General features: G+C 37.6%; 1 protein-coding gene across 1 annotated transcript; it reads right to left on the reverse strand.

Annotated features, from left to right (window-relative positions):
- Window positions 1–21,758: 21,758 nt before the first annotated feature.
- LOC128095132 (olfactory receptor 2D3-like) lies at window positions 21,759–22,745 on the reverse strand. Its single transcript, XM_052713861.1, has one exon. It carries the CDS (start codon window positions 22,701–22,703, stop codon window positions 21,759–21,761), a length of 945 nt encoding a protein of 314 aa, XP_052569821.1. The 5' UTR covers window positions 22,704–22,745.
- Window positions 22,746–25,972: the final 3,227 nt, after the last annotated feature.

A 25,972-nucleotide genomic window follows, 5' to 3' on the forward strand; every position in this document is an offset into this window, starting at 1 on the left:
ATGTATATCTGTATATGTAAAAACAACTGAAAGTGAGATGCCATGAATTTGGAAGAAACAAGGGAGTTATGTAGGGGAGGGTTGCAGGGAGGGAAGGGGGAAAATACAATCTCAAAAAAAATTATAATTACTGTCTCTTTCTTTCTCTGAAAATCTCAACTTTTAGCATTTGGTATCTTATAAGTAACTACAGGCATGCATGGTACCTTGTTTCAAATATTCACATATAGGATTATATCTAGAAGAATCTAATCTATAATTTAAAAGTATGTTAAATAAAATTATAGTTTTTCTATAAAATATAATTTATGCAGTATAATAAAGAATTAGTAAGAGTACAGACATCTGAGTTACACATATGTTCACTGGGTTTTCATTTCTTGTTTTCTTAGTTTAATAGCCCTGGAGAATCCTTTTGGTGCCAACCAATAAAATTAATATTATATCAAAACTGTGATACAGATATAAAGATTAAATAAAAACTTAATAGGAAATTTGCATCATTTCTGGAAACTACATTAAAGAAATGGTAACAGTGATAAAGATAATGAAGATATGATGATATTAATTAATTAATTAATTTATTGTTAGGTATTCTATATTTTCCATTAAAAGATGTCTGACACATGCTAAGTTAAAAAATAGGTTGCCCCCCCACATTCACATATAATAAAATAAATAACATAATAAAAAGTAAGAAGTAGATTGAAAGATAAAATATATAGATATAATTTTTGTATTTGTGGAACAAATACAGAAATGATACCTTTATCACTATGATGATTTCAACACCAAGAAGAGAACAGACACTTAGAATTCTGATAGAGTCTGTAGTAGATATAGAGTTCCCCTTTATCTACTGGGAACATATTCTAAGATCCTTAGTAAATGCTTGAGTCTGGGGAATCAAAACGTATAACTTTTATTTCCTATGCATACATACAGATGATAAAGATTAATTTAAAAGTTAAGTACAGCAGGGTATTAACAATAATAACTAATAAAATAGAACAGTTATGATAATATAATATAATGAATAATAGGTGAATATAATCCTTCTCTTTTGGAAGAATGAAGACAAACAATATTCATGGATGGATTGTGATCAACAATGGGTGACTGAAATCAGGGATAGTAAAATCATGGATAAGGTAAAATTGTTGCATTAAGAATATGGGCTACAGAATAAAGAATGTAGAATTTTTACATATACACATATAGAAAAATGTAGTTTAATATCAAAACAGGGAAGTGGGCGGTAGAGTAGTAAATGAGTGAGAAGGGGCTGTCATGAAACATAGTGCCATTTGTATTTCATAGAAGGACAGGGACACTTTTCCCTTCACTCTAAAGATTTTATATGACCATCAACTTTTCTGAATGAGTCAACAGTGGCATCTCTGTCTGTTGTGGAGAGAACATGAAGAAGAATCAGTAAGAGTAAGGAAAATAGAATAAGGAGAATAGAAGTTATAAGAAATGGAGAAGAACCTAAGACAACAAGAATCCAGATAAACAGAGAAAAGGCAGTAGGTCAGAAATCCAGGAAGAGGTTAGTAAATCTGGAAGTTGCCTCTGAAGGGATATGTAATAAATTTTTATCTCATGTGTCCTAATAACACTGCAATAATAAACTCTTTCCAGACATCCTTTAATTTTTCTCATACAACTCGGTAGAGATTGGCCTCAAACTCATGACTCTTTCCTTCCTCGGTGATGGGATTACAGGTACATATCTCTGCACCTGGCTCTAGATGTATTTATTTTTTACTGATTTATTTGTTCTTTAACAATGTCATACATGTATGTCTTAATGACTCTCTCACACAGACACACAGCTGCACAATGAGACTTCTCCATACACACACTCTACAAACTGAATTTGTTTAATTTCTGTTTTAGAGCTATCTGATACAACATATCAGCATTCAAGATATACTCACATAGGAAGCACATATTCTTTTATATAGCACCTGGATATCCACCAACTTTTCCACTATGACAGAGTAAGTGCAAAGGATGAGTCAGCAGCAACTCACCATGCCTGTTGTGTATGAGGAGGAGAAGAATATTTAAACATTGAGTTCAAGTTTGATGGTATCAGTAGTATTGTTATTACCTCTTCTGCACTAGGGGGACCATCTTGGTTGGATTCTCTCCTCCATGGTGTCATCAGGGATTGGAGTCAGTAGTGTTAGTTGTTTCGAGTCTACACACAGAGTAGTGCTTAAGAAAATAAAAACATTCTTTTTTTTTTTTTTTTGAGACAGGTTTTCTCTGTGTATCCTTGGCTGTCCTAGAACTCACTCTGTAGACCTGGCTGGCCTCATACTCACAGAGATCCATCTGCCTTTGCCTCCCAAGTGTTGGGATTAAAGTTGAGCACCACCACAACCTGTCTGAGAAAAACATTCTTGACAAACTCTTCAAAAATATTAGTAGTGTTCTTTCTGATCCCAATCTATTTAGTGTGTCATCCATAGAGGGAGATAGCAGAATGTGTATAAACCTAGAGAAGCATTGAAAAGCTGGAGGCTGACAGCTGAGGAAGGGGGAAGCCAGACAGAGCTGCCTTCCACACCACAGGGAGAGCAATACTGGCAGGTATGGCCTCTGTGCCCTCTGTGCCCCTGTGATTTCTATGGGATCAGCTTCATTCCCGAAGGAGATAGTTTGGACTCTAGTTTTCAGACTGGAATTCTAGAGAAGAATGGGAATAGAATTTTTGCCTGGGAACCTAGCAAGGAAAAACATGAATGAGTAGGAAGGTTAATAACACAGGCTATTTTTTTCAGTCCAATCTCCAGCCAACCCTCAGAATGCTACAGACTAGACCTTTAGCAGCCTCCCCTGTCTCACCTCAGGGCAGACATGGAACAGAAACAGTGTTGGAGGTATCTTGCATGAAGGAACCTAGCGCGAAGGAGAGACTTCAGTCGTTTGAAGTTCCACACTTGAAAGACAGCATTGGCTTCTGGAAAATTTTTTCTCTAACCACGCACTTACCTTAGGAATTTTAGCTTTATTCCAATATGCCTTTCTGTTTTACTTTCCTGAGTATAAGCTCCAAGTCTCCTAGGTCTTGCTTGAATATTTTCCTTTAAGGAACTATTTAAAGGTGAGGCCCTGAGAGTTGTGTAATCAGGGTATTCCCTGGAGCATTGAGAGTCCTCAGTCCTTTACAGCAACACCCTGGGACACTTTGTGGTGTAATTAAAATCATAGGCTAAATTTGTCACATTGCACATGTATTCTGTCTTTCAAATTTTGCTCAAAATAGCATCAGCAGATATATACTTAGGGATTCACAAAGTCATCTAGCTTTTGTTTTTGTTTATAGGTAATTGAATAGAAATTGAAATGAGCAGGCACTGCTCACCTGAGTTTGGCTTTACAGTTGATAAAGTTAACCTGATTTCTGAGCTTGTACTTTCTGTTCAGTCTGTGAATATTTGGGCACCTAAAGTATACAGAAGACAACTTAAAATAGCAAGACTTTAATTTCTTAACACTGTCCTAATATTAACATGGCAATGAGTAATTCCAATGTGTTGCCTTCTAAAGTTATATACTTCTACTGGACGTAAAGACAAAAGTTTTTGTTCATTGTGATAATTGATCATCAGACAATTGTAAAATTTACTTATACACTTATTTGTATGTGTGTGTATACACGTGTGAGTGCCACAGAATGTGGAGTCCAGAGGACAACTTGTGGAAATCAGTTCTCCCCTACTATATTGACCTCAGAAATTGAACTCGGGTTGTTTGGCTTGGTAGTAGATGTCTTCAGCTGCTGAGCCATCTCACTCAATTTTTAGAATGAGACTTTGGTTTTTTTTTTAAAGCCTTTCTCTTTTCTCATGTTTTAGTTTTTTGAGAATTTCATACAATGTATTTTGACCATCTTTATCCCCCATCCTCCAACTCCTCCCAGATCCACCCCTTCGTCTCTATCCACCCATCTTTGTGGCCCTTAAAAAAATAAACCTATTGAGTCCCATTTGTACTTCTCATATACTCTTGTGTGTGTATCCATCCACAGGAGCCAGTTAGATTTACCAGAGGTCATACTCATAAAAAATTGGCTGTTCTCACAATGGCTATCAACTACTAAAAGCTCTACTGCTAGGGAAATGACTCCATCTGCGTTTCCCTTCTTCCATGCTTGGGTATTTTTTTTTCTGGTTTGTACTTACACAGGTCTTGTGCATGATGTTACAACCACAGTGAGTTCGTATGTGCAACCCCCCTGTTGAACCAGAAAATACTATTTCCTTGAATTCACACACAAATCCTTTGGCTCTTACCATCTTTCTGCCTCTCTCCTTCAATGATCTCTGAAGCTTTGGGAGGTGAAAAAGTGATACAGATGTCTTCTTTTGAGTTAGCATTCTGCAACCACTTATTTTATGCATTTTGTCCATTTGAGGATTTCTATGTTAATCACTATCTACTACAAAAAGAAGCTCCTCTGAGGAGTTCTGAGAGATGTACTAGTCTATTGGTACAAAAATATGTCATTAGGAGCCAATTTAATAGAATGTCCCTTTAGCAGAGTAACTGTAGTAGGTTTTCCACTAGGGCCTATGACTTGTCCAACCACAGGTTCTTTGCCCCCAAAACTGCTCCAGGTGTGGGTTTCATCCTGTGGAACAAGATATCTATCTTATAACCCCCTTTTCCAAGGCCCAAGGATCACTTATCTTTCAACTCTGTCCATAATATCCCTCACTGAAGAAAAATTACCAGATTTTGACCCAATCAAAAACAGTCATCAATTTTATTTTATTGTAATTTGGAAGTTCCTCAGTGAAGGCCAGAAAGAAATTCTTCTACTTCTTTTATTTCATATAATATTGTCATTTTTATATTTTAAGATATTTAATTCTTTCAGTGTTTGCTTTCATGTGTCATGCTAATGACATGAGAAATAAAAACATGGAGAAATCCAGTTTTATTTTTCTAAACTTAATATGCTTATTTTACCAACAGTATTTTCTAAACTATTTGTTTGTCTGTAAAGGTTTAAAAACAACTTTGTTGTACATTGAATTTTCACATGGGTCTATCTATGAGTTTTCAATTCTACTCTATTTGTTCATTAATCTCTCTCTCTTTCTCTCTCTGGATTTAACTTTTGTGGCATGGCTCTTACCGTATATTAGAGAGTTTCAGCACAACTACTTTCAGTAGGCTAATTGTGAATTCCTATTTTCCTACAGAAATTTGAGAGTAAATCTTCCAAGTTACTAAAACAACCAAACTAATTCGATATTTATACTGTGCTAAATTTACGTATCAGTCTTGTTTTCTTCATACCAGGATGATGTTTCATTGTTCTTTTATATTGCTTCTTTATATGTTAGAAGATTACTCCATTGTATTTGTATGTCACACTGTGAAGCTGATGAACATTTCTGTTATCTGGGCATCTTACAGTCTGGGAAGGAATGCTGAGACAGTAAGACTGAAGCCACAAAGTTGTATCTTATTTTCTGGGGACTATTGAGGACTGTATATGGTGCCAGTACTAGTCTAGCAGAGGAAACTGAAGCCTCAACACGATTGCTGCCTAGTTCCTCTTGAACATTGCAAATACTCCCAATGAAAGAACAAGGGTGATTAGAAAAATCTAACCAATGCCTTAACTCCTATTGAGCAAGTATCAACACAAAAATACAAGAAAGGAGAAAATCAAGGTAACATGACTCTTTAAAAAAGTATTAATCACAAAGCAATGGATTTCAATGAAAGTGAATTAGATAAAATTTCAGAAGAAAGAGTTGAAGAAATGATATATAAAAGGTGTTAGTTTCTTTTCATTGCTGTGATAAAACACCATGAACAAAAGTGACTTCTACAATAGGAATTTATTTTGGCTTCTGGTTTCAGAGTGAGAGTCTATAAGGTGGGGAGACATGGAAACACACAGCTGATCAGAGAGCTGAGAGATAACAGCTTCAGCCACATGCAGAATTCTGGTAGACTGGAAGTGAAACAAGGGTATAAACTCTCAAAACTCTCCCTATATCCATCAGCAAGACTCCACTTCCGAAAGGTTCCATTCATTCCCCCAATAGCACCATCAGCTGGGAACCAAGTTTCCAAATATGTATGCTATGGAGGACATTTCTCATTCAAATGAGCACATGAATCTTCAAAGAATTGAAAGAGGACATAAAACTTCCTGAATGAATGCTAAGTAAACAAAAACAATTAGCAGAATGTAATTAATATAGTCACTACAAGATATGAAAATGGAATTTGACAAGAAGGTAGATATTCTGGACAGAGAGAGAGAGAGAGAGAGAGAGAGAGAGAGAGAGAGAGAGAGAGAGAGAGAGAGCGAGCTTGTGACCAGCCAGAGGTAGTTCTGATGAACTTGAGATTCAATAAAACCTGGGAACTCTAGGGAATATTACTCAAGAGTCCTTTACTGATCTCTGAAGCAGGGGCAGAGAAGAAATAATAAACATATAGAGTAGTTCTCACCACTTTCACCAATGTGCTCAAGGGACAGAAATGAAGGCTGTTGGCATAACATATTTGAATACATCTTGCCTGTAGTATTCCTAGAGCAGGTAGAGACATTCCTTCCATGGGAATATAAAAAAATATGTAAGGGAACAGAGTTCAGACAGCAGGATAGTATAGGAAAGTGTTTATTATATGTAGGCTACAAAAGTCAAATAGAGAGCTCTGGAGAAATCTTCATCAACAGAAGAGATCATGGGAAAGACATTATGAGAGTTTGAAGGCAAAGTAGAGGAATTGGAAAATTCAGACATGACAAAACTAAATTAATAAGTGTGTATGAACAACATGTTTGAGATTGATGGGATGGTATGAAAGTAACAAATCTATGAATCAGGGTATAGAAGAATAATTTCATGCCAAAGACTTAGAAAACATTTTCAATAAAAATCATAGCAGAGAACTTCCCAAACATAGTGCAAGAGATGACCATTGGATACAGGAGGCATTTACATCACCAAGCAGAATAGACCAGAAAAAAACATTCCTAATCATATTATAGTTAAGAGACCAAATATATAGAATAAACTATATTGAAAACTGCAAGAGAGAAACACCAAGTCACTTATAAGGGAAATTCTGCCAGTATAAGATGTTTGAATAGAAAATGTAAAAGCTAGGTGTGTTTAGAGTGATGTATTTTAAAACTCTGAAAGATAACTGCTAACTCAGAGCACTTTACACAGGAAAACTATCTGCAATAACTGAAGTAGAGTGGAAAACTTTCCATGATAAAAACAAGATGAAGGAATTCATCACCACTAAGCTAGCTCTATAGAACACACTTGAAGAAATCCTTCAGACTAAGGTATCAGAGAAAGATAAACATACCCACGAATCTACAATAGTTAAGCAAATAAGGAGCAGGAAAATATCAAATACTATGAAATAAGAGAATAATAGGAATTGATAAAATACTTTAATAATCACTCTAAACACCAATGATTTCAATTGCCTGATCAAATGACACAGCCTAGACTGGCATGGTGGTGCATGCCTTTAATCCCAGCACTCCAGAAGGAAAGGGAAGGTGATCTCTCTGAGTTTGCGGCCTTCTTGATCCACACATTAAGTTCCAGGTCAGACAGAACTACACAATGAGACACTGTCATAAAAACAATAAACAAACAAACAAATAAATAAGACACAAAGTAGAGGATTAGATTAAAAACAGGAACTCACAATGTCAGTTACAACCTTAGGGGGAAAGATTGTTAAAGGTCATTCAAGCAAATGGAACTAGAGACAAGCAGTGGTTGTTGTTATCATACCTAACAAAATAAACCTCCAATTTAAATTAGAAGATGCAATGAAGGTCATTTCATAGAAATTGGGGGAACAAACCATCAATGGGTCATGAGAATATTAAATATATATGCACATAATGTGGGTGACACATAATTTTATATAACAAACACTGCTAGCTGTAAAGACAGATTAATCCCCAACACAATAGTAGTGGGATCCATTTTCACCAATGGATATGTCATCCTGAGTAAAACAAAAACAAAAACAAAACAAGCAAGCAAACAGAAAACAGACAGCAGAGTTAAATGACATTATGGATCAAATGCACTCAGCATATAGCTACAAAACATACTTCCAAACATCGTAGGATAAACATTTTACCCTGCATTCCATTGAACTTTCTCCTAAATAGACCATGTAAAATAACATAAAGCAAATATTAATTAATGTAGTTAATTTTAAATAATTTATTGTTCTTTTCTGACCACAATGAGCTAAAACTAGAAATTAACAGCAAGAGAAACTACAGAACACATGATGCTCATAGAGATTAAATGACAAATGGGTCACTGAAGAAATGAAGAAGGACGTCAAATAATTCCGAGGATTGTATGAAAATGAACACAACATCAACATTTATGAGATAATGTGACAGCAATTCTAAGAGGGAAATTCATCAATATGAGAAAATACACTAAAATAATCAGGGATATCTCAAATAAATGATTTAATTATACACTCTAGGGACTTGGAAGAACATTATGAGCCAAACAAAGTCAGTAGACAGAATAGTTAAGAGCAGGCTGAAATTAAAAAAAAAAAAGAAAATTACAAAACAATAAAAATACTCAATAAACAAAGAATTTATCCTTAGTAAAGATAAAGAAGATTGACAAACTTTAGCTAAACAAACTTTACCTAAACTAAACTCTCACAAGACAGTGAGAGAATACGCAAATTAAGAGAGGTGAAATTTGAGACATCACAACAAATACAAATTCTATTAAGCTGCAAGATCCCAAAGAAATGGATAAATTTATAGATGCATGTGACCTATTAAATTAAATCAAGATACAATAATTTAAACAGTTCTATATTAAGCACTTAGATGGAAGCAGCAATAAAAAAGCAAATCTTGCTAAAACTTGTCCAGGTCCCTGTGAATTTATTGCTGAATTCCAACCTTAAAGAATGAACACCAGCCGGGCGGTGGTGGCGCACGCCTTTAATCCCAGCACTTGGGAGGCAGAGCCAGGCGGATCTCTGTGAGTTCGAGGCCAGCCTGGACTACCAAGTGAGTTCCAGGAAAGGCACAAAGCTACACAGAGAAACCCTGTCTCGAAAAACCAAAAAAAAAAAAAAAAGAATGAACACCAACAGTTTTCAAACTAACATAAGGTATAAAAGGGAAGACTGCTACTAAACTCTTTTCACAAAACCAGTATTATCTTTGTACCACAACTGGAAAATGACACAGTTCCAGCCCACCAAAAATGTATAGCCCAATCTCCTTGATGAACACAGATGCAAAACTTTCCAATAAAATACTTGCAAACTAAATTCAAGAACACAACAAAAGATCATTCTTTATAGTCAGCTTTGCTCCATACCAGGTATGAAGCGATGGTTAAACATATGCAAATCAATAAATATATCAGATAAATGAATTCAAGAACAAAAAATCACATGATCATCTCCATAGCTTCAGCAAAGGCTTTTGACAAAATCTAATATTGTTTCATGATAAAAATCCTGAAGGGGCTAGAAATACAAGGACTGTATCTCAGGCCATAGTTGGCACTTCTTTCCATTCATACCAACCCTAGCATCAAATGTTATGCTTAACTTTTCTTTGTAATTGATTTATTTGGATTTTCAGTTCCTCAATCGGACAACTTAGGATTTTGCAAAGGCACACCAAATTTCCAGAATAATGTCAAACATGTGATATCTTCCCAAATTCAGACACAATCGCTTAGCCTTTGATTATAACAGTTAGAGGTATTTATTGTGCTCTTATCCCTGATTATAACAGTTAGAGGTATTTATTATTCTCTCATCACATGCAGACATGGTAATTATGTTCATATAATATAGGACATAGTATCTTCATATTCTGCAGATAAACTTTCTCAAAGTCATACACGGAATATATGGTGGAGCTAACATTCAGTCTAATATTCCTTTTCCTCTAGAAACCAAATACTTAATTGGAACCATTCAGGGTCACTCCAAAGAAGCCATAGAGGACCTAGTGATAGGATCTATAAGCAAGATGACAGTCATAACAATGTTATTTCTCTGTCCTCTTTACAGCCATTTGGGAGACTTTTGTGGAGAAACACAGCTCAGGATCATTTCATACTAATGATTAGGAATTCTCCTGAGTACTCTAACTGCTCCAAAGGCAGCTTCTAGCACCTCCACTTCCTACTTAATTCACCTCATTTAAAAGGAGCTACTGCAATACAGTATCTTCTGAAGACAATGATAAAACTTTACTTAGAGCAGGAAGGTGTGAGAGACAGTGAGAATCTTCCTTCTTGCTCCATCTTGGTCTTAACTTCCAAGCATTGGCTGAGCTCTCTGCCTTTATGGCAAGGTGCCTGCTCTCTGCTTAGATAGTGCTTTAGCTAATATCACACCAGCACTTTCTCTCACAAGACTGAAATGCACTCACTAGTTCTGATATGCTAATTTAATCTTAATTTTTTCCTCTAGATGAGAAATTTTTTTTTTTTTTTTTTGGTTTTTCAAGACAGGGTTTCTCTGTGTAGCTTTGCGCCTTTCCTGGAACTCACTTGGTAGCCCAGGCTGGCCTCGAACTCACAGAGATCCGCCTGCCTCTGCCTCCTGAGTGCTGGGATTAAAGGCGCGCGCCACCACGACAAGATCAGTAAAGTAATAAGAGAAGGCCTGAGGTGAACTAAGGGGGGAAAATAGATCAGATTGGGAATGTATTGTTTTTATGTATATTTGATTCTCAGGGTTTACTTATCTTCTGATATAGATACAGTCAAGGTTCCCCCCCCCCCACTCTACCTTATCAAATCATAATTACAATGTTAAATTCCCAGTGAAGAAGAATCCTGATTCTCATCTTATGGAAACATAAGCAGAATTTCCATGGAGTCAGGTTTGGTCTTGTGAATGTGTGTGTTCACTGGAGTGGTATTTATTTTAAAAAAAAAAATGGACATTTGCTCCCAAAACTCTATAGAAAAAGCTAAATGAAATATTAGAAATCTTGACAGTAGAAATGATTTTTTGAAAAAACTTCCTGACCTTGGGGACAAGTTTGTAGTCACCTGGGGGAACATTTTCACCTTCATATTTGCATGGGAAAATTTTTTTAAAGAATAAGGGAGGTTGGGAGTATTACCTTGTAATGCCATCCCAGAGATAGTGAGAGTCCTACCATATGCCAAGTCATAGTCACATTAGTCTTGAACTCACAGTCACCTATCTCCAAATATTTTGACTCAGGTCAAATCAATACAAGAACATTGTAGATTCTTATTATATACCATAGTTGATCATTTTTAACGTGAATATATAGATTCTGATGTGGTCACTGCCCTTGATCAGCTATAGTTTCACAAAAAGACAAAAGTTCTAAAATATAATTTAAGACCTACTATGAAGGTAATTAGATAATGCTGCAGTCATATTTGTGTATCTGAGAGTAGGTATTTGTGAATGGATATATTTGTGTGTGTGTGTGTGTGTGTGTGTGTGTGTGTGTGTGTGTGTGTATAATGACTGGGGGTTTTAGAATGGAGAATGGGGAAAGATATTGTGAAGAAAATTCTAAGAGTAAATAGCTATGGGTAAATGTGATATGGTTATAAGTTGGGCTTTTGTCATATAGGTACTTAACAGTGGTTACTTTTCAGTGTCAACTTGACTGCTTTTAGAAATCACCATAGAAACACACCTCTATGTGTATCCCTGAGGGTATTTCCAGAAAGGTTTAACTGAAGAGAGAAGGCCCACCCTGAATGTGGGCAGTGCCATTTTGTGAGTGGAGATCCAGGACAGAATAAATAAGGAGAACAAGCTAAGTGCCAATATTTATTTCTTTCCCTGCTTCTTGACTATGGATGTAATGTGACCCACAACCTCACACTGCTGCTTTCACAACTTCCCCACCATGATGGATTGAACCCTCACACTGTGAGCCAAAGATGATCCTTCCTTCTATATGTTAACTTTGTTAGGCTTTTTTTCATTGTGACAATAAAAATATCTAATAGAATGGTGCACGGTTTGTACCATCTTGTTTGGTTAAGAATGTCTACATACATGTGAACAAGCAGCTAAAGCATCAATTAGTTAAACACAAGTGCAGCAGAACCGTCCTCCTCATGGCTGTCCCAATTTTATTCAAAAGCCTCTTATGAGTTGAAACATTGTCTCTCTTAGACTCACAACTCTATTCAGATGCTAATAGCCTGTTAGTAGATCATGTGGGATGTGCTTTTGTCTTTTTCATATATATATATATATATATATATATATATATATATATATATATATATATTTTCAAGACAGGGTTTCTCTGTGTAGCTTTGTGCCTTTCCTGGAACTCACTTGGTAGCCCAGGCTGGCCTCGAACTCACAGAGATCCGCCTGCCTCTGCCTCCCGAGTGCTGGGTGGGATTAAAGGCGCGCGCCACCACCGCCCGGCATCTTTTTCATATTTTAAAGGGAAATATATACAGCAGTCCTCAGTTTGGACTAAAATGTGTTCTTTAATCTGGATGTGAAATCTATATCTTTATTTTACTACTCTCTGACAGAATTTGACATCTTCTTCTAAATTCAGGAATCAACCTAAACTAGCATTAAAATATTTGAATTTTCTTGCAGTAGAATTCAGAAGTATTTTAATATTACATGTACTTGTTGAAGATATCTCTAAATATTTAGATATAATTATTTTGAAATAAAGTTGTTTGGGCCCACCATTATAAATAACAATTAATGTGCTGATAAAGTTACACTGTATTTATTATCATGATAACAAAGCCCATATGTTGTTTGTGTATCTGTCTTCTATAACTGTCTTGATAATGTGTTTTAATATAACTGCTTTCCTAGTCATTTTTTACACATTTATTTTTGTGCATTTTAAAACACATTCCAGATAATGGATTAGATAGCTCAATCCTTTCATAGGACCTTAATCTTTATGCTTTAAATTTCCTTTATTCTTGAAAAAGCACTAGGAAATTGATTATTATTCAAAATTTATTCAATGTGTCTACAGATATTGACACATCTTCTAGAAACTCTGCTCAAGTATAAATAATGTATCTTTATTTACTCAATTCATGATCACAGACTGAACAATGTACTACTCGACGTCTTCTAAAAGAGCTGGTAAAAGTGACATCGTTTTCAAAGGACATTTTTTAGCCTTTGGGAGGGGTAGATGATCGATAATGGGAGGAAGTGAAAAGATGAACGGCTCCAGCAGGGAGTTAGTACTGTTTGAGCAGACCAGGAGACCAGCTGAGCTGATGGCTTAAATGGAAGTTCTGTTGTGGTGATGATGTGTCCACTGTCTTGGAAGTTCATATAATACTGGAAGGGCTATGGCTGTTGCTGTGGACAGGACTGCCAGAAGATGTCAATTGGATTTACCCTTTGAGGTATTGTCTTCCTTCAAGAAAGATTATTTTCTCTATTTAAGAAAGCAGTGAGCCGGGCGGTGGTGGCGCACGCCTTTAATCCCAGCACTCGGGAGGCAGAGCCAGGCGGATCTCTGTGAGTTCGAGGCCAGCCTGTACTACCAAGTGAGTTCCAGGAAAAGGCGCAAAGCTACACAGAGAAACCCTGTCTCGAAAAAACCAAAAAAAAAAAAAAAAAAAAAAAAAAAAAAAGAAAGCAGTGAGTTCGAGAAAGTATTTTGGCTCTTTTTGAATCCTTACACCTTTGTGACTGCGCTTTCAGGGAAAAGACAACATGTCCAAAATATCTTTTAAAAATTCAACACAATCATAAGATGGGTGGAATATGATAACAGCACAAGCCACAAGGAGTTCGTTGATAATACACTAAGACCTCACATTATAGCTTTGCAGATGAATGCAATCTGATTCTTCATTGTGTTATTAGAAATCTGATGTCCAGAATAAAAAAAGATGATTCTTCTCACCTACTTCCCACTTGCCAGATGATACCAACAACAGATGTTTCATCTCACAAGGCACTGTTGTAAAAGCATCGAACATGTTCAAAGTACTGCAGCAGGAAAATCTTCTGAAGAACCAGTAAAGGGAACTTTTGAAATGTTTCCCAGTGATTGGGGATATTTCTAAGTCCTCTAAACTCTGAAGCAAATAATTTTATATGACACACATTGTGTTCATAGAGATTTCTTGCTGAAAAAGGAGATGAACTATGAGACAGGCAAATCAGACACAGGTGACCGAATTTCTCCTTCTGGGACTGTCTGATGACCCACACACCCAAAAGCTGTTATTTGTCTTATTCTTGGGTGTCTATTTGGTCACTGTGCTTGGAAACCTACTTCTTATGTTCCTTGTTCGGGTTGACTCTCGGCTTCACACACCCATGTATTTTTTTCTGTGTAACTTGTCACTGGCTGACCTCTGCTTTTCCACCAACATTTTTCCTCGGGCCCTCATCCATCTCCTTTCAAGGAAAAAGGTCATTTCATTCAGACGCTGTGCGGCTCAGCTTCTGCTCTTTCTCATTTTTGGGTGTACACATGTGCCCTTTTGGCTGTGATGTCCTATGATCGACAGAAAGAATGGGGAAAAAAAGCTCACAGTTCATATATTAACAACAACAACAACAATAACAACAAAAAAGCAATGCTGGGCTTGGTAGCACAGGCCTTTAATCTCAGCCTTTGGGAGGCAGAGGCAGGTGGTTCTTTGTGCATTCGAAGCCAGCCTGGTCTACAGAACAAGTTCCAGGACAGCCAGGACTGTTATACAGAGAAACCCTGTCTTGAAAAAACAAACAAAATAGAAACAAAAATATAGATGTAATAGCATACGTTTTTTTTAGAGAGTATAGATAACAAAGACATTTATTTTCTGTTGTAAATTAGATCAAAATTTAGGCCCAAGTGTATAAAAAACAAATCAAGAGGCAGAAAATACAAATGAACTCCCCAGGCTGAAAATAAAAGGATCATCCAAAAATAAAAGAACAGATGACACAATGGGTGCAAGTGAACTAAGATACAGAATGAATTAGAGCATAAATTCATTAGAGAGAGGATTCAGTGACAGAGAGCGTAACTCCTAATGAAATATAGCTACCATTAGACATGTCAAATAACACACCTGAAACACATCATAGCGATCCCCTAAGCAAGAAATGAAATCAACAGTGAATAATACAGCGGAGATGGGAGACTAAGCAACTCTCAAAAACCTTAACAGAGAAGTTAATAACACAGAGGACATAGGAAATATGCTCCCTTTATAGCTATCTAAAATTAGACAGAATGGATTACTCAAACACCCAGGGGATATGGGGCATTAAAAAGAAAACCCTCACCACATAGAACACAAGCCAAAGTAGTGTAGTAGAGGTCACTTTTTTTTTTTTACCTTAATGCAAACTCAGGAACTAACACCAAGCATTAAATAATATTACTCCAAAATTTAAAATTCTGCTCCTCCCACAAATAAAAACCTCATTAAAAATTTCAAAGGAACAGTGGCAAAATGTCTGAAAATTAAAGACAATAAAGCATTGTACATTAAAAGCTAAACTTTATTAGGCAATGGCTAAGTTTTACCCTTACTAAGTAAAGCTGAGATGATTAAACATTAAATCCAGGGAGTGGAAATCATGTATGTGTGTACAGCTGGAAGGACCCAGGATTTAAAGTACAAACCAATGACGCACCCCATGCAGATCATTATGGAGGCATCAGGCCAAGAGGTTCAGGATGACATGCTTGCATTTTATATATTGGCATTTAAACTTTATGAGAGAGAACAGTTCTAAGACTAGAGTGTACAAGCTACAGTCATGACTGTAGAGTAAATAAATGGTATAAGTAATGAATTCTGGAATAGCAAAAAGCAACAGTATTAAACTACAGTACTGAATAAAGCCCTCTGGGCTGGGGATGTAGTTCAGTTGATAGAGAGCTTGCCCAACATGCCCCAAACCCTGCACTCAATCAGTTAGCACCTAATAAATAGGGTGAGGTGGTGCTATCCCTAAATCTTAGCCCTTGAAGGGTGGAGGCAGAGATCAGAAATTCAAGGTTTAGGGCTGGAGAGATGGCTCAGAGTTCAAGAGCACTGGCTACTTTTCCATAGGACCCAGGTTCAATTACCAGTAGCCATATGATGGCTCACAACCATCTGTAACTCCAGTTTTAGGGGATCAGAAACCCTCTTCTAACTGTTGTGGGTACCAGGTAAGCATGTGATGCACATATATACATGCAGGCAAAATATTCTTCCAAATATAAAATAAAAACAAGTATTAAAAAAAGTAGTTCAAGGTTTATATGTAAACATGGTCTCAACAAACAAAACAAAAAAATACATTGAATAAATGCCCTTGGAGATGATAGTGAGACTTGAGACAGTGAGGTAAGCCAGTGCCTCTGCCGGAGGACCAGAAGAGTTCAGTGACAGGAATTTGGTTAGGTAAATACAACCAGCTGACAGAAATTGGATTTTTTGGCCTAGAGAAACTTGAACAGTTGTGTGTAAAGAATATCTTTGAAAAGGTCACAGGTGGGGCAATTGAGAAACTAGTCTACTGAAAACCAGAAAATTTGTAAAACAGAGTATTTGAAAAAAGTAAGATACCTGAAAGCTTTGGATGTTTGTCAGGGATGGCTACAAATGTCTGGGGAAGCAAAGCATGATGGGAAATAGTCTTTCCCAGGGAAGAACACACAACTAGTTATCCAATACCAACAGATCCGCACTGAAAACATAATACAAGTGCAGACTGAGAAGATTGTAGTTACATATTTAGGGAAAAATATGTAACAACAATTAGAGAAAAAGAGACCATGAATTTGAAAGTTAGCAATGGAGGCAGATATATAAGAGGGTTTGCAGAGAAAGAGAAAATGATGAAATTATATTATAACCTGAAAAATAAAAGAAATAATAATAAAAAAGAAGGTTCAAATTCCTTTCCCAGGTGACCGATCCAGTCACACGTGGTATTTTGGTAAGGCATCAACACTAGACATTTGCGAACCATCAGTCAGTTCCGATCCATCAGCTCAGAACTATTTTTACCAGGGATGCAGGATACCTGCAGACTGCGCCACTGCAGAGCCACAGAGGGGACAACAGTGAAATTGAACTCCCGGCACTGCAGAAGCATATCTAGAAGCAGCTGCTCTGCAGTCCACTATCCCTCTTCACCTCATGCTCTCTCTCTAGCCACATCTCAGCTCAGCACCCAGGACAAAGCTAGAAGCCTGAACCTCCACTTAGACTGGGACTACCCTCCCTACCTGGACCCATTTACTGTGATTCCAAACTCAGAGCACCTGAGTCCCCACTGCAGCGACTCAGAGACACTTGTGAGCATAACTTGAGTCCAGGGCTCCCTTCCCTCAGAGACAAGTCAAGGAAAACAAACTACACAGCCATTAGGAATCTCTACCTTCACTTGGCGCTTAAAACACAGGCTCATCACTCACCACCTCGCCCTCTTGTGGATGTAAACAGATCTGAGAGAAGTAACCAGTACACCGCTCCTCCCCACCTGAATGGGGCACAGGCCAGAGTCTGTCTTTCAACTCTGACTTCTTTAAGTCCCTGCTCACTTAACACAGCTGTGTGCCATTCATCTGGGTCTTCTGGCGGGTTGTTGAGCTGTATCAAACACGCTGATGTTCCCTTCTCCATCTGGAAAAACTGACTCCAACCCAAACTTTCTCTACTTTCTGCTGCCCTTTATTTACCTGGAACTGAAAAACGGATGTACTTTCCACTGACAAACTTTTAAATATGGAAGGTATTGATGTATTAATTCACCAATTCATTCAGTTTGGCATGGTGGTGAAAGATCTTTGAGGTATTAGTTCAGTGTTGGCTTGCTGCATGTGAGATGGTTTGTGACATTCATGAAGCCTTGTCACTAGCCACTTGGATTTTGTGGTCTGGAGTTTGAGTAGGTCTAGGGCTGGATGTGAAATGTGTATCAATTCTGGGTAGATGATGAGTAATACTATGAGGGAGGAGGGGAAAAGGAAGGTGTGAGAGGGAGGAGGATTGGCTCTAGGACAAAATACAGATAACTTGATAGGGGAAGATCAGCCTGAGACTTAAGATATAAGAGGCCACATGGTAAGTGTGGGGACATAAGGGCAGGGAAGTTTGCTCAGGGGAGGAATGCTTAGTCGTATTGTCTGATGATGTGACTGGTGCTTGGATGGATGGATGTACACAGTGCTGCAAGAGCAGCGAGAAGTCAAATTAGTAAACTGGAAAATGCTTTCTATACGGAACTTTAGATTTAGGCCATGAGTCCACTAAGGTAAAAGCAGATGGTACTTAAGAGTGAGTGAGTGAATAAGTGTGTTTTGTGTGTGTATATACCAATATACTCTGCATGCATTACTTTAATAATAGTAGACATCACCATTTCATTAAATCATCACCACAATACTTAAGATAGAGATTCTCATTCCCAAATTTAGTAAAAGGAAAAAATGGCAAAGCTAGAGTTCACATTCATTTTGCTTCATGCTTGCCCAACACCCAGTGTTTCAAGATTTAGATCATCATTAGCAAGATATACAAGGGGTGTGGAATGATATTTTATAAAATTAGGCATATAATATGTGACTTCCGTTGTTCATGAGAGGAACGATCTTTACAAAAGTATTTAGCAAGCTGGACAAAACTGAAAATTCCAACTCGTAAATTTTGTGAGTAAACAGTCTTGGTAATAAATTAAAAGGCATAAAAAAGGAAAAGGCACAGACGGTAGGCAAATGACAAACCTTTCTATCAAGACTCCTCTGGGAGTGAAGTTTCTCATTAGGTAGCCTCCGATGTTCCCTGACAGTCTGGCAGTGTTTTTTGAGGCTTAATTCCAGGTGGCAGTCACCTCATGGTCCAGCTATCTTAGGGGCACAACTTGATAAGGTTTCTCTCTGCAAACAACTGTCTGTCACTATAAACGTAAAGGATCCTGGAGTTCATGGGATACTTGCAATTGTTTGCTGTAAACTCTATTCCAGTGAGCCCAACTAGGAAATGTCTGCTTTACTATTTATTTGTTGAACACTGTATTCACAGCATAACAGCCATTACAGATTTCAGCAAAGCAGTTGTGACTACTTGCAAGCAAACCCCAAGATGAGGCCTGTTGCCATTCCCTGATAGAAGTGAGTTGAGAGGGTCATTAAGGGAGATTAGAGATTCCAGGCACTCTTGCCTACACTGGCCTCTCAGCTGTGTATAATTCTGCTAAGTTGCATGTGGTTTCACTGTCTTGTAGGGTGATAAGAGTACACAGAATGTGGAAGGTAAACTGAAATGTGGTGGTGGGGACCCCCATCTATGCAGCTATGAGGAACTAATCCATGTTGGGGTCAGACATTTCAGTGAAGTGACTGTTTGGGGCCCACCTATACTCCCTAAAGCAATGCTTCACTAATACCTATAAATAAGCACAGAAAAAATCAAGTTAGACTTTCATGGAATTGTTATTTTATTTTGGTCTGTTGTTGGGCATCACCCAAGGCATGCATTTCCTATGCTAATCTATTCCATTCCTTCACTTGGTGTTGTATCTATGTGCTCTCAGAATGCTGTGTTGAATAGCTTGTGGGCTGTACTGGTCAATCTGGAATTCATAGGTAGTTAAGGCCTTAGTATGATTTGGCTTCCTAGGTCACATGTCACAGATATTTGTCCATTTAGCTTCTGACCATCTGAATACTTCTGCTTTTATACTCCTATATGAATGTTGGAGGAAGTGAGCCTGCTCCCAAGCCTATGCAGAGGCTAAATGTACCCCAAATTCACTTTCTTTGGTTTGCTGTAGAAAGGCACAGCAAATGACAAGGACTTAGTCAACTAAATACACTTGTATGACAGTAACATGAAAAACAAAAACAGGCAAACAGTTTCAGCCAGTCTTTCTGTTGCAAAAAGACTTTATGGAGGATATGCTCAAGGTACAATGAATACCTATGAAAATGTCTTTAACATAGTACTGTGTAAAATGAACATACTCTATGAAAAGTTTAAAAATAGGCTATTTTAAAGAGAACTTGCAGATTTCCAAAAGTTTGAGAAGATAGTACACAGAGTTCCTATATACCCTGTAAGCTGTGTCCCGTATTATGTTATGTTACATTATCAAGTATAGTTGCTACAATTAGTAACCTTGGTCACATTTTTATCTGAAGTTCATAATACTTGATCATATTTCTTTAGTTGGTTTACTTGCTTGCCTTGCATCTGCCCTTTAACATTTTCCTAATCCAGGATGCCTCCCACGTCACCATATTCCATTTAATTGTTGCACAATCTGTAGGTTCTCCATGACTGTTACATTTTCTGAATTTCCTCAATTTTCAAAATAACCTTAACAGTGTCCAGGAAATCTGATCAGGTATTTGTAGGTTCTCCCTTTATTGGAATTTTCCTAGTATTTTTTTCATGGTGAGACTGGGGTTATAAATTTGGTAATAATGGTCACAGGGACAAGGATAGAATGCCAGTTTCATCACATCATATTAAAGGTTACATCAACATGACTAATTATTGTTACACCAACATATACATCATTGAAACTTGTTTAATCATAGTTGGACAAGATGAAATGAAATAATAGTTCAATAAGTAGCTTTGAAAATGGATAAATAGATTAAGGAAAGAAGTTTGTGTTGATCCAACATAGCACTTCACTGAGGAGAGATGATTCTACTTAAGAGCCAGGCTGAAGACTGTGGTTCCTCGACACATGTTCATGGAGACGTCTATAATGGCTACTAATGGGGAACTCTTTAAAAATGTGACTTTGAATCCTCCCCAGACATGAAAGTAACTAGAAGTTTGGGTGAAAGAGAGAAGTATCTCCTAGCCTGTTCATTTGGACCAAGGGTTTATTAAGAACCTGAAGTGGACTCTGAAAGTGGCCATTCTAGAGAAGCTAAGACATTGTGAGATGTGGTGTTCTAGCACCCAAGCTTGTGAGGCACTGATTCAGGATAGAATCTTCAATTGCTTAAATTCTGATTCCTCTTCAGTTTTGAAAGAAAATATTTTTTTTTGGCTTATTCAGTGGTGGATGACTACAATGCATGCAGGGAAAAAGAGTCACAATCCATCGAGAAAACCTAAGGCAAGAACTCTATTGGGCAGAAACCTGGAGGCAGGAGCTAATAGGTAGCCATGTAGGAGTGCTGTTTACTGGCTTGCTCTTCATGGTTTGCTCAGCCTGCTTTCTTAGAGAACCCTAAACCTCCAGCCCAGAGGGTGTCTACACTCATAATGGACTGGGCCCTCCCATTTTACTAATTAAGAGAATTCCCTACAGGTTTGCTTACAGCCAGGCCTTATAGAGGCAATTTTTCAATTGAGGTTCCCTCCCTTCAGATGACAAGAGCTTGTGCCAAATAACATAAAACTAGCTAGTGCACTGGGATTTGAGGTCTGTGCTAGCAGATTTGGCTGTGCTTATGCCAAAAACAAGTCCATGGCAGCAGAATTAAATATGTGCACATTAAATGGTACTTCTCATCTTTAATAATAATAATAATAATAATGATAATGATAATGATAATGATAATAATAAAAGTACAACGCCAATTTTCCACCTTTTTCATTTTCTTTATGTTCTGGCTTAGAGTAGTCACAATTTCCACAGTGTGTTCTTTTGTTTCACAGTTCTTCCTGAAATGACTTAATTAATAATAGCCTCCCAAAATCCTACTCCATTTTCAAAGATGTTACCATGGTGAAAAAACCCAGACCCATAGGTCATTTCTTGTGAAAGAAGGACATTCTTGCAGCTAGTCTCCTGGAGGCACCTTTGACATCCTTGTTCCTCAGACTATAAATTATGGGGTTTAGCATTGGAGTCACCACTGTATAGAACACAGATATTACCTTATCCTGCCTTTTTGTGGTTTTGGTGTTTGGCTGCATATAGTTAAATATTGCTGAGCCATAGAAGAGGACAACAACAATGAGATGGGAACCACAGGTGGAGAAGACTTTGAACCTCCCCTCTCCAGACTGCATCTGGATCACAGTGGAGATGATGTTCCAGTAGGAGATGAGGATGAGGGAGACAGGTGCTAGAAGGATTATTACACCCATTGCAAAGATGACCATTTCTGTGCTGTATGTGTCTGCTGAAGTCACCTTCAAAAGGGCAGGAAGTTCACAAAAGTAATGGCTGACTGTGTTCTGCCCTTTATAGGGAAGATGGAAAGCAACAGTAGTGTCTATCAGAGATACTAGGAGCCCACTAGCCCAGGACCCTAGAGTCAACTGGAGACATAGTTGTTGGGTCATGATGGTGGAATAGTGCAGGGGCTTACACACAGCCACATACCGGTCATAGGACATCACTGCTAGCAGAGCACACTCTGTACATCCAATCTGAAGGGTGACAATTACCTGTGTCACACAGCCCCAAAAAGAAATAGTTTTCCTTTTTGTCAGGAAGTGGGACAGTACTTGAGGAACAATGCTATTTGAGAAACAGAGATCTGCAAACGAGAGGCTTCTAAGAAAAAAGTACATGGGGGTATGAAGTCGAGAATCCATGAAGACGAGGATAATGATGAGCAGGTTTCCAAGTACAGTCAGCACATAAATGATGAAGAAAAGAACAAACAGAAGGATCTGAGTCTGTGCATCTTGTGAAAGACCCAGTAACAAAAACTCATCTACAAAGGTCTGGTTTTTCCTTCCCATTGAGCTTAATGCTTATTTACCTGTTCGCCACAAACAACAAGAACACAGTATGACTGGGTTTATGACAATAAGTTCTGTAGACATGGCTTGTATTTAAACTGACATCTAATTGAATATTTCTAGGATTTTATATTTTTTTTATCTAACATGTTCTAATTAACACATGTTTATTTTTATTCTGATTATTTGTCTATAGTTTACATCAACCTCATTTCCCCACAGATCTTTCTTATGACCACTGCTGTTTTTTTTTTAAATAGATAAAATACAATATAGTTTAAAGTGTTCCTTGGAGTTCTGGAGATATGGCTCAGACACTAAGAGCACTGGCTGCTCTTCCAGAACACCCAGGTTCAATTCTCAGCATCCACATGGCAGCTCATCATGTTCTTAACTCTAGTTCTAGAGGGTATGATGGATGCCCTCTACTAGTCTCTTCAAGCACTAGGCACACACATGGTGCACAGACATAAATGCAGAAAAAACACTCAGAGAAATAGACATTGAAAGAAAGTCTCCCCAGCTGATTTTGATATGAGGGTTAAAAGTCATAAATGAAAAATAAGTTAAAAATTGTTGTGACCCTGGTTAGGACTACATCTGAAATGATGAAGCAAATATGAATTATGTTTGCAACATGTGTAGAAAGGTGTCTGTGAAATGATATTAAGACAGTATTGGAAGATAAACTCACAAAATGGGAATATTTGAGGGAGATGCTAGATAAAAGTTAATGGTGACATTCAGCCCATTTGAAACACAATAAAAAATTAAGCTCAAAAAGTGATGTTCCAAAAAGCACACATAGACTACGAAGAAGAAATTGTGGTGTGGGACATGTGCAGAGATTTAATATATCAAATATTAAGAAATTATTAAATTAATTTGTTTATATCATAGCAGTTCAGATAATAGCATCTTGGTGAAATTAATAGAGAATTCAGAATCAAACTCAAGAATAGCCTGGGAATAAGTGATAAAGGAAATAAATGTTAAAGGATCATCCATGTCAATAGTGAAAAGGCATATTGAAGACAGCTATCTGATTAGAAACAAAACTTTCTCAAAATTACTCTAATGTAAAACAAGGCAAAATAAAACACCCTATAATTGATCCAAAATATAATTTTTTTTGTAATTTTTAAGGGAAGAAGGACCTTCTTAGGGCACTGAAAAGCATAACCATTAAATTAAGATTGGCCTGTTCTATTGCACAGCAGCTCAAAAGTGAATGATTGACAACATAGACAACATGATGTCTATAGAAAATCAAGTTATCATATTAGAGGGCTTTGAAAATCCAAGAATAAAAGAACTCTTACCTAGAAAAAAATGGAAAACATGGGCCCAGTCAGGAGGGTGCTTGCTTTGCAAGCATGAGGCCTTGAGTTACACCCCCAGAGCCCACACCAATTATCCAGGCATGGTGGCTCATGCTGATCCCAGCATTGTGGAGGCAGAAAAAGGCAGATCCCTGGGGCTCAGTTCCCAGTCAGTCTAATCTACATGGCCAGTTCCAAGCCATTGAGTACAGGGAGCCTTTCATCTCTGCCTTCACAGTGCTGGGATTATAAACCTGTGTCACCACACCTGGTTTAAATTGCAATGAGTTCTGGGCATTGAACTCAGGTCTTTATGCTTCCAAGGCAAGTGCTTTATAGACTGTTTTTTCCCCCTGACCTGAAAAAGAACTTTTAACATGTAAATCACAGAAAAAATACAAATGACAAAAGAATTGATCATGTAAAGAATTAATCCATCCTTACTTAAAACCATAGAAATGTAAAATGAAGCAACAATTAGCTGTTCTTTCTAGTTTAGCAGACTGGCAGAGAGGAAGTTGAATGAAGTCACTCACTAGAATATAGGCACGAGTGTTTATAAAATATCACTTAAAGTAGCTTGAAAATCTAAGAAATTACAAAATGAATGTTCCTCTAGAAAAGATCATCTGGAGTGAGGTAACCCAGACCCAGAAAGACAAATGTTGTATGTTATTTCCACCTGAGGTTCCCACATCATATCTTTAGATCTGAGTACATAGTCTGTGGTAACCGCTGAAAACAGGAAAGTAAAAAGGGACCATTTCAGGGGTAGGGGTTGGAGCAATAGAGAGCAGAATAGCAGGGCAACTCTGATCTGAAGAGAAAATGGGGAAAAAAGGGAGCTCTAATTAGTGAAGTTGGAAAAGGTAAATATAGAAAAAGTTAGGTAAAATAATAGGATGTCTGGAAAAGTCATAAGGAATCATATTATTAACTACCTACCTCAAAATACCTATAATATATGTAAGTCAATGTATAAATATACATATATGGTTTAAATGAAAATATTGCATCTTGACTGACAATGTCCCAAAGAGCCAAGACTACCTAAAATAAACCCCAACACCTGGCATGAGAAGCTCTCTTTGTTGTTGACCAGGGTTGTCCAAGAGACTTCCAAAACATTATAGGCTATTACTATAGCCCTTGGTTGCCCTGCCTCCTGGAGATAGAAGGTAAGTCCTTATCACAGAAGACACCATGTACTTTGGACACAGGACCTAGAAGCCCAGAGCTGGATCTAGTCTTTATTAAAGCCTTCCCCTCAAGGACTAGCTTTCATGGTACCAGAGGCTCTGTGCAAGCTTCTGGAGGACAGAAAACAGCCAACAGTCTTACCTAGCTATGGTGTCAGTGAACCACAATAATGACCGACATGTCACAATAACTCGAAGGCTGCAGCAGTGGCACACATAGGTTAGCAGTAATCATCAGTTCTCTGATTGGACTTAAGACCTGCTCAGCAAGAGGAAAATTATTCTTGGTACTGGAAACCTAGCCAATTACTTAAGGCTAATGAAGTCATGGATCTTGGAGGAGATGCTACAACTCCCTCCACCACTTTACTAAACCAGCATAATCCCTAACTTCATTCTAAATATTTGTCTTATATCCCCAGATAACTGGTTCTTACCCTTCACCAAGGAAACCTCTCTTTGCAACAGGTGGAGAACATTACAGAAAACTACAACTGATCAAAATGCAGGTTGTGGAGCCCAGTCTCAATGGATACATCTACAAAAACAACTTCTGCACCAAAGGCTCAGGGATTACAGTAGAACAGGTGGTGGGAAGACTGTAAGAGCCAGAGGAAGAGGGAGTTTGCTGTGAGATTGTGTCACCTAGAAATGTCAGAAGCTACACCCATGAAGTTTCAACAACATGGCTGTCTAAATATGACCTGAACAAAGCAAGTCAATAGGCATAGAATGGGGAAATCTCAGG

The sequence above is a fragment of the Peromyscus californicus genome, unplaced genomic scaffold, assembly GCF_007827085.1.
Source record: "Peromyscus californicus insignis strain IS unplaced genomic scaffold, ASM782708v3 Scaffold_4__1_contigs__length_199733344, whole genome shotgun sequence".
Classification (NCBI taxonomy): domain Eukaryota; kingdom Metazoa; phylum Chordata; class Mammalia; order Rodentia; family Cricetidae; genus Peromyscus; species Peromyscus californicus.

What these genes read in the sequence shown, in the direction of transcription:
- LOC128095132 (XM_052713861.1), bottom strand. Translation starts at nt 22,703, where the DNA reads ATGGGAAGGAAAAACCAGACCTTTGTAGATGAGTTTTTGTTACTGGGT.